We start from the raw sequence: 16337 nt of genomic DNA, 5'->3' as shown, positions 1-16337 counted from the left end.
CAATTAGTTTAGATTTGTTTGTGGCCCAGAATATAATCTACCTTGGTGAATGTTCTATGTACATTTGAAAACAATGTATATTCTGTTGTTGAGTGGAATGTTCTACAAATGTCAATGAAGTTGATTGTTGTTCAGGTCTTTTATATCTTTATAGATTTTCTGTTTACTTGTTATATCGATTACTACGAATGTTGATTTTCCAACTATTAATAATAATAGATTTGTCTAATTCTCCTGGCAGATCTATCAGCTTTTAAAGATTTCCTTTTAAAACATGAGCTCTTAGACCTGTTACATCCTCTAGATGAACTGACCTTTTATCATTATGTAATATTCCTCTTTATCCTGCTAATAGTCCTTGGTCAGAGGACTATTTTTTCTGATAATACAGCAACCAGTCCAGCTAGCTTTTGATTAGTGTTTGCAAGTTCTCTCGTCTCGTCTTTTAATTTTAGCCCATTTGCATTTTTAAAGTTTTGGGGGTTTTTTGTAGAGTATATAATCCTTTAAAAATCTAATCTATAATCTCTGGTTTTTAATTGGGGTATGTAGACCATTTACATTAATATATGTAGCTCTACGGGTGGATTTAAGTCTACCATTTTGCAAGGTGTTTTCTATTTGTGCCATTTTTTATTTTTTGTCATGGTCTTGCCTTCTTTTGTATCGAGTATTTTTTTTAATTCCATTTTATCTCCACTGTTAGCTAATTAGCTATATCTCCTTTGTTAGTGATGACTAAGGGCACACATACATCTTTAACTTATCACAATTTACCTATTTCTAAATGGTGTAATACCACTTCATATAAATTGAGACCCTTACTACAGTATACTTCCATTTCCTCCTTTACTGTTATTTGTTATTGTCACAGGTTTTTACCTTTAAATTTGTAAGAATCTCACAATGTATTAGTCCAGTTTTTGCATTAGATGAGGGGTTGGAAAATTACAGCCAGCAGGTCAAATCCAGCCCATGATCTGTTTTGTGTTTTTGTATGTTTGTTTGCTTTTAAATATATCGTTATTGATTTCAGAGAGAGGGAGAGTTGAAGCATCAATGATGAGTCGTCAATAATAGGCTGCCTCCCACACACCCGACCTGTGATCTGTTTTTTCGTATGATCCCTGAGCTAAGCATGGCTTAGATATATTTTTTAAAGGGTTGAAAAATGGAGAGAAACCAAGAGAGGAGAATGAGAATCTGTTTCTTTGCACTGGCTATCTTCACAATATTCTTTTTATCTTTGGTTTTTAGTAATTTGTCTGTGATGTGCCTAGGTGTTTTTATTTTTAAATTATCCTACTGGCTTCTCTGAGCATCACAGAACTGTGATTTCTTTCACTTTTTTTAAATTCCTCAGCCTTTATTCTCCAAGTATGTCCACTCTGTTTTCTCTTCCCCTGGAGTTCCAATTACATGGATGATATTATCCCACAACCCTGAATCATCTGTCTTGTTGTACTGATTCACTTTTTTCTCTTTGTATTTCACTTTGGATAAGTTTCACTGACTTATCTTCAAGTTCAGATTCTTTCCTCAGCTGTGCCAAGTGTGTTGATGAGCCCACCAAAGGCATTCTTCATTGCTATCGGCATGTTATTTCTAGCATTTCCATCACAGCTGAAGTTGTCCAACTGTTCGTGTAGGTTTCCCACCTTAGCACTAATTCCTTTAACACATTAATCATGGTTACTTTAAAGTCTCTGTCTCACAGTTCAAAATCTGGGTCATCTCTGAGTTTTGTTCTATCATTTGTTTCATCTTTTAACAATGTATTGTTTCCTGTTCCTTAGTCAGGATTTTAGATTGAATGCCACACATCTTATGGTGAATAGCAGAGACAGATAAATAATACTTACACCTGACCATATGAGGGACTGAGTAAATCTAGTCAGTAAAAATGGGTTTAGATTTTGTTGTTACTTTTACCTTTGGTGCACCACAGTCTGCATGTTCCTCCAGGGATTGGCTGCTATTTCCTTGTACTTAGACTTGGGCCTCGGTGCCAGAGGGTTTGTTTTCTGCCCCACCCTCAGATTTCCGCAAGTCCTGCTTACCTGTGTCATTCACAATCTTGTGCCTCCCGAAGTGGTAAACTGCTGCTGCTTGTTATTAGATACGGAGCGGATGACGGGTGGAGGTAGAAGTTCTTGGTTCTCTTGGTGAGTTCTCAGACAGAGGGCTGTGCACCTGGGGCCCAAGGCCAGGCCGTCTCAGAATTTCTAACTCCTCCCCCATGGCAGCGAAACATGGCCATTTCTCACAGGTTTTGAACAGGAGAAATACTCCTGCACTTCTCCCAGTGACAGCAGATTCGTGCAGGATCCTGGCCCAAGGTTTTCTGTCTCTCCCCAGGGATAAAAGATTTTTACATTTACCTCTCTCCCAGAGGCAGTGGACCTTTGCTCTCTCTTCTATAGTGGCTAACAGTTTTCACTCATACAAGAGGAAGGTCTGAGGAAATAGCCGGTATTTCACATCTGCCACCCAATATCATTCTATCAACCACTACCCGCATGTCTGTGTCACTGAGGGATCTCTTCCCTGCAGGCTCCTGCTCCAATCATTGTCATTAGCACCCCGTGGATGCTGGTGGATAGGAAGTCTGAGTGAACATGAATTAATGTCAAGTCAGGGCTCCCAGTTATTCTAAGCTAGTATTTTAGTCCACACTTGGCTTTTAAAGAATTATTTAAAACTTTAGGTGATTTCTGTTTGGAGACTATTCTTCCTGGGTCTCTTGTGCTCCTGGCATGATCTGTGAACAGACACTGACTGCCTTGTTCTGGACTATCTTTTCAGCCTGGGAAAACACCATCTCTCTCTAGAAGAGAGGCATGTTTCATTACTCTGCACTCTAGTAAGTATGTCTCCCTCCAGAGCAAACGGCAGGCATGCTTAATACCCATTATCAAACATTTAGGTTTCCTGAGCTCAGGGTTCCTCCCCTACCGTGCAACCCACTGTAGGACTGAAGTCAGGGAACCCACACAAATACTGACACTGAGGAATGCTATTACAGTGAGTACTCAAGTTCTCTGATTCAGGAAACTGTGGCAAGCTAACATAACTTGCAGGTAGGGCAAAATTTTAAACTCTTCCAAATTCTTGATAATTTTTCCGTACTTGCTTTACTGGCAGCCTCCAATTCTCTGCCAAAAGTGAAGCAGTTCATATATCCTGTCTTCCCTTGAAACGGCTTGTCACTCTGGAATTCAATTCTTTTGGCTGCTTTCTCTGATGGGTATAAGAAAACTTGTGATTTTTTTTTTTTTCTTGTTGTTAGAATGAGAGTAACATTTGCTTGCAGCTTTCTACATCTTAAGCAGAAGCAAGCTCCCAAGGTATACCTATTTGACTACTTTCTATTACCAAAGATAGGCACGTACTGATCTGCAAACCCTTCTTGTTCAGCATATAAACATGTTTAATTCATTTTTAAAAGAAGCATAGCTTGGGGAATGAACTCCAGGAATTTTGGAAAAACAGCCCATGGAAAATTTCAACAAAAGGGCTGGAGGCAATGGACCAAGGATGTTTACCTTCCAGCAGGTGAGGCGGGAGAGAGTGACTTATGGGAAGATATATTATGCAAAATGTACATATGCACTGGCCAACAAGTCTTATAGAGGATCAAGGGACATACAGGAAAACTACAACCACTTGGGAGTAGAGAGAGGGCTCTTGAAGCTCTCAGAAATGGGCAGGAGGGTGCGTCAGAAAGACCTGAAAAGGATACTAAGGGCAGATGGAAGAACACAGTGGTGTGAGGACATCCTCTCCACTGTCACACATTTCCCTCCCCTCCACGCTCACACTCACTTTGTCTGGTAAACAGAATCTAGATTTCTTTTGTGAAATTTACCTCTTCTACACTGTGGAAGTCTGCTTACTCTTCCCCTAACCAACTTCCTCACGAAAGATTAGAAAAACATTTGGAACAAATTCAACACTGAGCTGTTAGTTCCTGCTACACAGATCCTTGGTTCCTATCTTTTCTTAATACCTATCTGTGTTTAATTTTTCTTCTAACTGTGAATTACCCAATATAGTCAGCGCTCTGTATCCACGGGTTTTGCATCCATAGGGTCAACCAACTATGGATCAAAAATATATATTTTTTAAACCCCAGAAAGTTCCTAAAAACAAAACTTGTATTTGTCACACGCTGAGCTCTATGCTGAATCCACGTGAGTGAAGTGTGTGTGGGCACACCCAACTGTAGCCTATATGCAAATATAATTTATATGCTATGCCATTTTATATATGGGACTTGAGCATCCCCGGATTTTGGTATCCAACAGGAGGGATCTTAGAACCAATCCCTCTTGGACACCAAGGGATGACTGACCATATTCCACTTTGCTTAAGTTAACGAGGGTTGAATCTGTGTTGCTTACAACCAAAGAAAACCATCGGACACAGGGTATGCAGTCCAATAGAGGGTGTGGCTGAGGCCACAGAAAGCTTTTGAAAGTAACCTGAAATCCAGATACTTTTCTTAAAATTGTTAAAAGAACATGTATTAATAACAGTCAAAATTGTTGGCTCTGATACAATGACTAATTAACTTCATGTTTCTTTGTGCTTGTAGTTAATTAGCATTTTCTAATGGTTAGGCTGACAATGTTTTATTATTACAAACTATATTTAGAGTTCACTCTCATATCTCCCATGTTAGAAATTAAAACAAATGAGAATGAACTGAAATAATAAACATTACATGCTACAGGAGAAAACTGAGGAGGTGGTACTGAGAGTAGCAAATGGCCTATGTTACAATGAAATATATGCATTTATTGAAATTTAGCTGTTTATGATTTTTTAAATTCCAGTCATTTGTACTAAGCAAACCACATGTGGAGAAAATTTCAAGCACAAGATATACCAAGTAGATATTACAATGAGAAATACAGTGGAGTACCAAATAGGATGGGCTCAACAAATGTCTCAAAAAATGCACAGAGCAAAAATGGCACAAACTACTGCTACAAACAGATAAGCCAGACAGGTTGGGATGAAAAATAATTTTTTTGGTTAATCTCACCCTCTTGTTATATAAAAGAGACCCAATATCACAGGGAGACCACTTGATTTGTCCACAGCTTAAAAGGGTAGACTTCACACAGGGTTCAGATAAGGGAGCCTTTTTTTTATTTGAGGAGAATGACAGAATGTTAATTCCAATTCAATATAAAATTTAGCAGAAATAAAAGGAAATAAAAGGAAGTTTTAAGGTTCTCTTTTACATATTTTATATATATGAGAATTATATATAAGAATTGTCATATATTCTATTAAATAATATGCCTCTCTATAAATAGAATATATAATATTCCTAACACAATATATGTTACAGTGTGATATATATAATATATCTCACTCTGGGTCCTTTTTAGGGTTATGTCATTACTTTTTAAAAATATTATAAAAAGAATTTATAAGAAAACATAAGTTATGTCCAGATAATAATCAGGATAAGACCACCTAATATTTAATATCCAACATTTTTTCAAACACAGTGACCAGAAAGTTCAGGGAGCCCACTCTGCCAGTCAGTTTAACAGGGTTACTCAACCTTGGCACTAGACATTAGGGCAGGATAATTCTTTGTTGCGGGAGGCTGTCCAATGTATTATAGGGTGTTTAGTAGCATCCCTGGCTTCTACCCACAGGATGCCAGTAATACACCTAATCAAAACTGACTCTTGCACAGCCGGTGTGGCTCAGTGGCTGAGCACTCACCTAGGATCCAGGAGATTACAGTTCAGTTCCCGGTCAGGGCACATGCTCGGGCTGCGGGCTCGGTCCTCAGCAAGGGGGTCGTGCAGGAGGCAGCCGGTCAATGACTCTTATCATTGACGTTTCTATCTCTCCCTTTCCCTCCCTCTTCCTTCCTCTCTCTGATGTCAATAAAAATATATATATTTTTTAAAAAATAACTCTTGATGCCAAAAGCCCCCTGGGGGGCAGAACTGCTCCCAAGTTAAGAAACATTAGTTTTAACATCATGACAACAAAACAAATACAATTGCCAGCTGCATGACCCCACTGTGGAGTCAACTGTGATTAAATCAGACTTACATTTATATTTCAGTTCAAAATATATCAGGCTAGAACCAAGTTAAATTAATTATACCAGATTTTGTCTAGAGCTGAGCTGTCCCATACGGTAGTTACCAGTCACATGTTGCTACTGAGCACCTGAAATGTGGCTACTCCAAAGTGAGCTGTGCAATACGTATACAATATGCACTTGATATAAAAAAAAAAGTAAAAAATATTTTTAAGTTAACGGAACTATTTTGGGTATGCTTACTCAGTGAAATATATTATTAAAATTAATTTCACCTGCTTGTTTTTACTTTCTTTACTGTGGCTATTAGAAAATTCTAAATTTCATATATGGCTCACATTATATTTCTGATGAATAGCACTGGTCTAGAAACTTGAAATAACTTAGTATTATTTTTTAATGAAATAAATTCTTAAGTCTATCAAATAAGCCAGAAAGATCTTGGAAAGCTTTCCACAACCCTATTAAATTAGCTCACTTCTGAGCATCATAACTCTTTATCATGCCTAACTGATTTTTCTGCTTTAAACACATTATTTCTATTCCAGTGCTTTATTCTCAATGTTTCAATTGGTTCTTTTCTTACTGCTGATTTATCTTCATGTTGTTCTTCATCATTCTCCTGAATATTAGTTTCTTTCATACACTCAGGACCTTTCCTAGTGGGATACTGAGATGCTGCAGCATCCATCATTTGTAGAAAATTGTAAGCGGGAAGGGGAGGTTTCCATTCCTGAGCAGGTAAAATTGCTAGGAAAAAAGATACAATCAAGGGTTAAAGATGAACAAACAGATCAAAAAACTCATCACATAAATATACTAGAAAATGTTTTATTCTGAAAGATATGTTTGTAAAAGTGAGGACTTTATCAGTTCTACTTACCTAAGCAAAACTACCTTTTTACTACATTGTTTAAGAAACTAGATACATTCCTCATTACTAGCCATCTTTATTTTTTACATTTGCAAGCTATCATATTGCAAATATCTAATCTCTTGGCCAGTTAATCCTGTTGAGGTTTTAGAAAATAGCAGTATGTTTATGAGATTACCACACAAACAGGTACAAGTTAAAATAAAAACATTTCCTGCTTCCCTCCCTGCTGCTGTCTTTATCCCAAAGAATTGGAACCGTTTCTTATGGAACTGTTCTTATGAATCATTCCAAAAACCACTTTTGGCACATACATATTTACTTACTACCTAGACAAGTATTTCCTAATATTTTAAAGCACTTTCTGGTGTTTTTTTTTTTTTAGGCTTTAACATCCTCTGCACACACTTTATGAAAACAAGTTCATTTTATAAAAATAATTATAGACAGGGATAATTTAAAATTGCTATGGAATCAACTGTACTATAAATAGACAGGGATTGAATAATTTCTTAGATGGGCTTCATAAGTAATGAATCTTAACATTATTTTTTAATTCAATTTATTGGAGTGACATTGGTTAATAAAATTATATAGATTTCAGGTATATAATTCTACAATATATCATCTGTATATTGTACTGTATGTTTACCACCCCAAGTCAAGTCTCCTTCCATTTAAAACATTGGTCATTAAGTTTGCTATCATGGTAATTTATATGATAAGATATGTATGAGATAAAATAGCTAACTTTTCTCCATTTAGTAGACAGATTCTACAAAACACTTTTAGAATTTAGTTGCCCATTTAAAATACTATTTTGAGAAAGAAACTATATAAGGAAATATGCCAAGTAAACCTTTTAAAATAAATTTCAGTGAAAGAATGTTACATGAAAAAAATGAGCTGTTACGTGAAAAAAGTCTATAAAATACAAGCTTAAGCATCTCTCATAAATCAAATGTCTTTAAAATGCTTAGAAAATTCATTTTAATTCTAATTTCCTAGAGTGGATTAAAGCTCAAACAAAAATCTGCACAAATTAAGTATATATATATATACTCATTGATACATAATTTCTTCACTCAGAATTAATTATATAAACTCCTTGTACCTGGAACATCAGCAGGATATTAAATTTAGGCTACCCTGTAATTGATGTTTCAAAATTACTGTAGCCAGGTTAGCAGATACAAAAGTGACAAACAAATATTATATTTTCTTGAACATAATGAATAGGAGGTAAGAATAACTGTAGTTTGTAATATGCAAATAAAGTATCTTTAGTAAAGATATTAAGTATCTTTAAGAAAAATTCAACTTGAAGCATAGCACATACTTAACAGTATTTTTAAAAGTAAACACTGCAGCACAGTGGTCTAAGATGATGACAAAATGCCTAAAACTGGGTATCACAATTCTGCTATTTGTTGAGAGAATACTACAAAGGTCTTAATGCTTTCCATTGCAAATAAAACTGTGCTCTTGTTATGTAGGGTAACAGATACATTATCAGATTAGTAATGATAATAATAGCTAACATTTACTGAGCCTTTACTATATACAAGGCATTATCCATTTTAACCTTACAACCCCATGAGGTAAGTACAATTATTATCTCAGTTTTATAGATGAGAAAACCAAGACCTAAAAAGGTCAGAGAGCTTGACCAAAGTGTAAATCTCAAGTAAAAGTAGCCAGTGGTCACAATTTCACAAAAATTAAGATGTGCAGAAAGCAAGGTGAGGCAGACACTTGTGGCACCGTTACAAAGGCAGGCCATTTCAAGAGGAGCTGCAAGACCCCATCTCAGATGCCATCTCAGAGTGGTGAGAGCAGCACTGCCAGCACAGAAGACAGGGCCCAGTGCAGGCAAGTGCTGCTCGCTTTGCTTCCTCCCTGCAGAGGCCTTAGGAATAACAAGAAGAGGAGCAGTGATACAAAGAAATAATGGAAACCTTTCAAAGAGTGAGTTGGCAAAGGCATTCATCCACACTGCAATGGAATGCCTGGCCAGAGTGGCTCAGCTGAGTGTCATCCTGTGCACCAAGAGGTTGCCGGTTCAATTCCCCATCAGGGCCCACACCTGAGTTGCAGGTTCAATCCCTGGTCAGGGCACTTGCAGAAGGCAGCCAATAGATGTTTCTATCTCACATCACTGTTTCCCTCTCTCTCTCTCCCTGCCCCCCTCCTCTCTCTAAGCACGTCCTTGGGTGAGGATTTTAAAAAAAAAAAAATTGCAGTGGAAGATATATCAGTCTCTCAGGAAACTCAGAAGAATAAACCTGATTCTTTCCTCTTGGTAACAGTTTGATTTGAGGAATCAACGCCCCCCCCCCCCCCCACTTTGCTCCTTATAGGAAAGGATCTTTATATAAATTATGATGATATTTTAGATATTATACTTTACAAAGTGCCTTTGCATACATAATTTTATTTGATTTTTTAAAATAAATATGTGAAGTAGTCAGAGTAGGAACTAATCTCATTTTGCAGTTGTAGAGGAGGAAACAAAGAAAGACTGGCCTAGAGACACACAGTTAGTAATTAAGGAAGATGGGTCATAAGCTCAGGTTTGTGTGTCTTTAAATATCACCACTTTTTTTTTTCTTAAGCAATTCCATTTGAAAGGTACCCTGACCTTAGCTACATATAATCCTATCTGACCTAGTCAGAGTCCATGGGGCCTTAGTGTTACAGCAGCTACAAAATGATAACACTCCTCTGATTCTATAAAACAGCAATACAGAAAGAGAAGTGAACACAGACTATCTGGAGAGCTCAGGAGCTACAAGTGAAAGGACCCCTATACCGTGTGGCTACAAAGAAGTCAGAGATCAGTGACAACTACAAAAAGGCCTCCTTCTAGTTTATGACTTAAACAAAATAGTCAATTTAATCAATTAATTTTTCACATTTCCTAGGAAAATATTAAAACTAAAACTATCTCAGAAAATTATGACTTAAAAATAATATAATCTAAAACTACCCAGAATAGCCAAAATAATGGTGGAAATGAAGAACAAAGTTAGAGGAATCAAATTTCCCAATTTAAAACCTACTACAAAGCTATAGTACTGAAGACAGTGTAGTACTGCCATAAGACACCTGAGCATTGGACAAAGACAAAACATGTCCATCAGTATTCAGAGCAGCATCATTCATAACAGCCCAAAAGTGGAGACAACCCAAATACTCACCAGCTGATGAGTGGAGAAACAAAATGTGGTATATCCATACAATGGAATATTATTCATCCATAAAAAGGAATGAACTACTGATTTATGCAATAACATGTATGATCTTTGAAAAACCTATGCTAAGTGATTCTAGTTATATGAAAAATCCAGATTAGGCAAATCTATAAAGATAAATTAGTGGTTGTCAGGGGACGGAAGGAGGGAAGTCTGGGGAGTGACTGCTAATGGATATGGGATTTCTTTTGGGGGCAATGACAATATTATAGAATTCAATTAATAGTAATGGTTGTATAGCCTTGTGAATATACTAAATACCACTGAATTGTAGGCTTTAAAAGGGGGAATTTTATGGTATGTGAATTATATTTCAATATAAAAATACCATCGATAGGCTACTTAAACATAATAATTTGGTTTCTGTTAAACTGCCTAATTTAACAGAAATGAAGCACACCATCCGGAAAGGACAGGTGTGCTACAATGACTGACATTTAAAATAAATTCCAAGTATCTGATTAAATATACACAAATATGCATAATGGTATACTCACACCATTCATGCTGGCTGAGAGACAATAAAACAAAACACTGAATGGAGTTTGTACACCAGAACTGTATGTGTGCACATACATATATATTCACATATACATACATACCCCTTTTTTCAGGATTCTATCATGGATCAGTGTCAAAATATTATTATAATATAGTTTATCTAGTACCCGATAACAAAATCCTTGGTCAGTACCTTAGGAGACCTTTCATTACATCAAATTTCACACTATTTCCTCAATATACTAATAATCTAGGTCATTACATGTTAACTTATTTAAATTATAGCAACAGGCCTGCTGTTGCCATAACTGTATATAAATTAACATATGCATCTACACTACAAGTATAAATTTACATATTTTAGAAAAGTAGAAACTATAGTATGTCATAAGCCAGCATCATAAATCCTAAGCCAAGAACTATTTTCTTGTGGTTCAAAATTCTGGCTCTGGAATAAAAAAGATCCAGGTTGGAATCCAAGCTTCCTCATTCACTAGTTAATTATATGACTTTCAATTAGTTACTTAACTCTTCTGCAGGTAATAATACTTCATACAACTCTTGTGAAAACTGTGAGAATTAAATGAAATAATACATGTGAATAACTCAGCAATGTGCTAGACACCTAGCAAGCATTCCATAAACATTAGCTATTTTTATTAAATTTAATACAGTGGTACTTATTTTCTGTGGGTAATAATACCTACCACACAGGAGACTGTCCCATGCTATCAGCATATTACTATTCAGGATACTTATAAACATTACAATTCGACTAACTCTAGCATTCCTTAGCTATCATTCACGTTTTAAAATCTATGAAACAAAATACATAATGGTGTGTATTAAACAAAAGAAAAAACTTACTGATATGGTTTTCTAGTCCTGCTTCTAATTTCTTAAGCCACAGTAAAAGGTTTTGTTCAGTTACAGCCTGGTCTGAAGGAAATGCAAATACTTGGCCACCGGAATGCAGATTCACCACAACAAGAACAGGAAGGGGAGGTAAAGCTCCAAAATATGCCTTCAAGATTTCTCTCCCCACAGGAGTATTCTCTCTACGAACGAGAGTAATTGAACATGCTAATTAATATTTCTTTCTATAACAAAATAAAGAAAATAACCATTTGTAGAATATTCACCTTTAAATATAGTATCAAACCAGTACGTTTATTTTATGAAAAGATGTCCTAAAAACCATGCGGTCTATAAGTATGTTATTAGTAATCAGAGCATTAAAAAGTTTCTTTTAACATGAGGCACTGTGTTTCTCTTAGGAGGAAAAAAGGCAACCAATGAGAGTACTAAAGAAAAACAGGCATAGTCCAAAGGCTTGACAATTTTAGCTTAACATAATCAATAGGTTCCTTCCAAGTTTAGCTAAGTATCTGCTCACATGTCAGTTCAAAAATTAAATGGTTACAAACTATAAAATCACAAGATACTTATAATACTTTTTAAAAATACTTTTCCAAATAAAATTGTCTTCCTTGGGGGAAAGGGAGAAAAGATTAACTTCAAACTAAAGAGATTTTTTAAATTATGTTCAAGGAAACCATAGTTTAAGATACCTAGTTTTCCTAATACAGCATATTCTACATTATAGAAAATACTATTTTACTCTGAGATACCTACAAGGATAATACCTGAAAAAATTCTGTCTCAATCAGTAGGTTGTACTGTTAGAGAACTCTTCAAAAGCAAAAATGTACACTGCCCCATTTGTGTAAGTTTCAAGTGAGTTAAAAATAAAATGTATTTCATCTGATGAATATGAAGAATGCACAGTGTGTACCTATGTGAACTATATTCATAGACATTTAATGCAACACAATCCATATATCTAGAACACATACCAGGAAATAACGTTTGTGAATTGCACTGAAAACTTTCTGTAACATTTAGGCTGCATTTCAAAAATAGAGAAGTACAAAAAAAGAAACTGAAGAAAAATGCCAAAATATCACAATGTTTATTTTTCTGTATTTGCCAAAATCTTCTCAATGAACATCAATTACTCTTTAAATCAGAAAAAGTATTACTTTAAAAATAAACAAGTGGGACTACATCAAACTAAAAATCTTCTGCATGGCAAAGGAAACCAAGAAAACGAAAAGGCAACCTTCAGAATAGGAGAAAATATTTGCAAATCACATCGGATAAAGGATAAAAATCCAAGATAACTAGAGAACTCATACAACTCAACAACAACAAAAAATCCAACTTAACAATGGGCAGAAGAATTGATTAAACACTTTTGCAAAGAAGACATACAAAGGCCAAAAGGTACTTAAAAAGTGCTCAATATCACTAATCATCAGGGAAATGCAAATCGAAACCATAATGAGCTATCACCTTCCACCTGTTAGAATGGCTATCATCAAAAAGATAAGCAGTAACAAGTGTTGGTGGGGATACAGAGAAAAGGGAGCTCTTGTGCAGTGTTGGTAGGAATGTAAATTGGTGCAATGGCAAACAGTGTGAAGGAGCCTCAAATAATTAAAAATAGAACTATCATATGATCCAGCAATCCCAGTTCTGGGTATGTATCCAAAAAAAGTAAAAACAGGATACCAAAGAGGTATCTGCACTTCCATATTCATTGCAGCATTATGAATGAATAAATAAAATGTGGTGTGCGTGTGTACACATATACACAATGTAATGTTATTCAGCTATGAGAAAGGAGGAAATCCTGCCATTTGCTACAACATGGATGGACGTTAAGGACATTAAGCTAAGTGAAATAAGTCAAAGACAAATACTGCACAGTATCACTTACACACTAAGTCTAAAAAAAAGTCAAACTCCTAGAAAAAATAGAAAAGTGGTTGCCAGGGATTGGGGGTTGGGAAAGTAGGGAGAGGTTGGTAAAAGGGTACAAACGCGTTCAGTTGTAATAAGGTCTGATGGTCTAATGTATAACAGCTAGAAGAGTAGAACTTAAATGTTCTTAACCACCCCCAAATGCGCGAGCGTGTGTGTGTGTGCGTATGTGTGTGTGTGTGTAAATAGGTGAGGTGATGGATGTGTTAATTAACTAGATGGAGGAATCCTTTCACAATGTGTACATATATCAAATCATCACAATGTAACTTTAAATATCTTACAGTTTTATTTGTCAATTATTCCTCAATAAGGCTAGAAAAAACACACAGAAAAAAGTTATTGTAGAATATAATTCGATCTAAAAAGTCATTTTAGAGCATCTGAGAGAGTTTAGTTACTAAAATATGATGATGACATACATTGGTCCCAAAATATTAACTCCAAAGGTAGAGTTAGAGAGCTTCATTTCCTAATGAAAATATAATAATTATACTTTACCTTTTACATATTAAAAGATAAAAACATACTTACAGATTTAACCAGCAAGGGATAACTGAATCCAAGTGTTTCCCTTTTGCCAGTGTCAATATTGCCTTTTGATACTGAGGGTTTATGCTGCCATCACTGAATAAAATCAATAATGGTTTCTGAAGCCTTAAGTACGTGGGAAGGTTTCCCACAGTGATTTCTGGCTGTTAAACAATAGAGAATAATGTTTAAATCACCGCGTACTCCGGACTTAACCCTCCAACACAGAGGAACTTCAGGAAATTTAACAACCACTTGAGGGTTTTTTCATAAACTAAAAGCAAAATAATTTTTATTACAGCTGTTCAGTATTTAGCAGAACACTGCAAACCAAAACACTGCAAACTGGAACACTGCCACAACGCTTATCTAGTTTGCCTAAACTATAAACGGACTTTGATAGTTAAGTTTGCCCCAAGTTTCTCAGCCTTAAAGACTGTAATCTTAAAGAAGAAGAAAAATTGATACGCATTTTTATCTATCAGTTAGGCAATACGGAGTAAATTGATACAAATCTTCTGTTGGGCAAAACAGGAATAAGTATCAGAAGCCTTAAAAATGGGCCTACCCTTTGGAACAGCAATTTAAACTCTATGAATATAAAATCATGGAAACACCAAAATATTATCTGTAAAGATGGTCCCTGAGTAAAACAAAACAAACTAAAGACGACTTAAATATTCACCAACGGAAAACTAATGTACAACAGAATATTATGCAGATATTAAAAAACCAGTATGTCTATCTTTATTACTTGATGAAAATATCCCTTAATATATAAAAAGACAAACACATATATACACATGGAATTTTTTTAAAGTTTGGGATAATATATCCTCCAATTTAAACTTGGTTAAAGAGTTTGATTCTAATTTTCTTCTTTATAGTTTTCTGTATTGTCTGGAAAAAAGTAGTTAAAGGCTTATAATAATTCCAACAATATTACACTATGCATTTGCTAAAGAAATATTTAACAACATATTATTATATACAAAATTGTTACTTTAGTAAATAATTTAGAAAACTACATCCTGAAAATATTAATAATTTGATTAATTATAACCTGTAACTTTAATTGGGGGAGAATAGTGGGGGGAACAGAACCAAGGTGACAAAAAGATTTATAATTAAGACTACAGTAATTTATTTGAGCCTTAAATGTAATGTCATTTAGATCATCATGACAACATAAAAACAAGATATTTGTTCAGTATTGCTAGCTGATAAAAGGGCTCTTTACATCACTTTATATTGTAGCAAAGCATACATTTATAATAATGTAGCTATGTTTAATATAAATGCAAAACAACTGAAATCAAGAAATACAAATTACGGCTTTGTGCCCCCGACTCTGCTGTTATACAAAGTACTGAAAAAGGCCTTTCATAAGTGAGCATTTTGTTCTGAAACTGTATAAATAATAAAAATACCAGCTAGCCCTGGCCAGGTGTGTGGCTCAGTTGGATGGAGCATCGTCCCATACATCAAAAGGTGGTGGGTTCAATCCCAGTCAGGGCACATGCCCAGGTTGTGGGTTTGATCCTCGGTCGAGATGAGTAAGGGAGGCAGCTGATTGATGTTTCCCTCTCACATCCATCTCTCTCTCTGGAATTAATTTCTAAAAAAACACCAGGGGGCCAAACAATGAACACAAATCTCATTTAGTCTTGACAATAATGCTCTGCAGTTGCTACTATCACCTACATTTTACACATGTGGAAACAGACACTGAGACGTTAACACACTGTAAGTAAGAAATCAAGCAAGGATTTGAAGCTGAGCAGTCTGACTCTCCAGAATCCATGTGCTTTATACCAAGATTCAGCCTAGATTAAGTATTTCAACTGGCCATCAGCCACAGTAGCCTCAGCAATAAAAATAATCCAGACACGGAAACTTTTGGCAGTGGACTAGAGCGGCTTCATGCATAATGAGTCAACAATAAAACAGAGGAACCCAATGAATCCTCAGCTCACAAACATCATGCCCTATGCCAACAAAAGCTGGAAAATCACATATTAAAATAAACTACCTCTAACTGAATTAGATATCCTTATTTCAAATAACATCCTTATAAAATATACTCACAAATGTTTCCAGTAACGCGTTTGTTATTATTTGAACTATTTCTTGTGCATGGGTGTTAGCTAATGGAATGCTTTCTACTTTGTCTTCGTTGTGTCTGGCAAGCAGCAGGGCTGGAAGTGTTGCAGTATATTTACTTGACCTATGGAGAAATATATATTTTAAAATTTCAATTTTAAACTACAGC

General features: G+C 35.5%; 1 protein-coding gene across 2 annotated transcripts in view; it reads right to left on the bottom strand.

Moving 5' to 3' along the window:
* Positions 1–5306: 5306 nt before the first annotated feature.
* TXNDC16 (thioredoxin domain containing 16) overlaps positions 5307–16337 on the bottom strand; it is a 67426-nt gene continuing 56395 nt past the window's right edge. For both annotated transcript variants that reach the window (XM_016198114.2, XM_016198117.2), the window contains 4 exons: positions 16154–16292; positions 14069–14229; positions 11576–11766; positions 5307–6829 (listed from right to left, as the gene is read on the bottom strand). In XM_016198114.2, coding sequence (XP_016053600.2) covers positions 6567–6829; positions 11576–11766; positions 14069–14229; positions 16154–16292 — 754 coding nt within the window. In that variant the 3' untranslated portion in view covers positions 5307–6566. The remainder of the gene's footprint in view (positions 6830–11575; positions 11767–14068; positions 14230–16153; positions 16293–16337) is intronic.

Source organism: Miniopterus natalensis, chromosome 1 (assembly GCF_054644295.1).
Source record: "Miniopterus natalensis isolate mMinNat1 chromosome 1, mMinNat1.hap1, whole genome shotgun sequence".
Classification (NCBI taxonomy): domain Eukaryota; kingdom Metazoa; phylum Chordata; class Mammalia; order Chiroptera; family Miniopteridae; genus Miniopterus; species Miniopterus natalensis.
The sequence above is the reverse complement of the archived record's forward strand: the minus strand, read 5'-3'. Positions and strand labels throughout refer to the sequence as shown.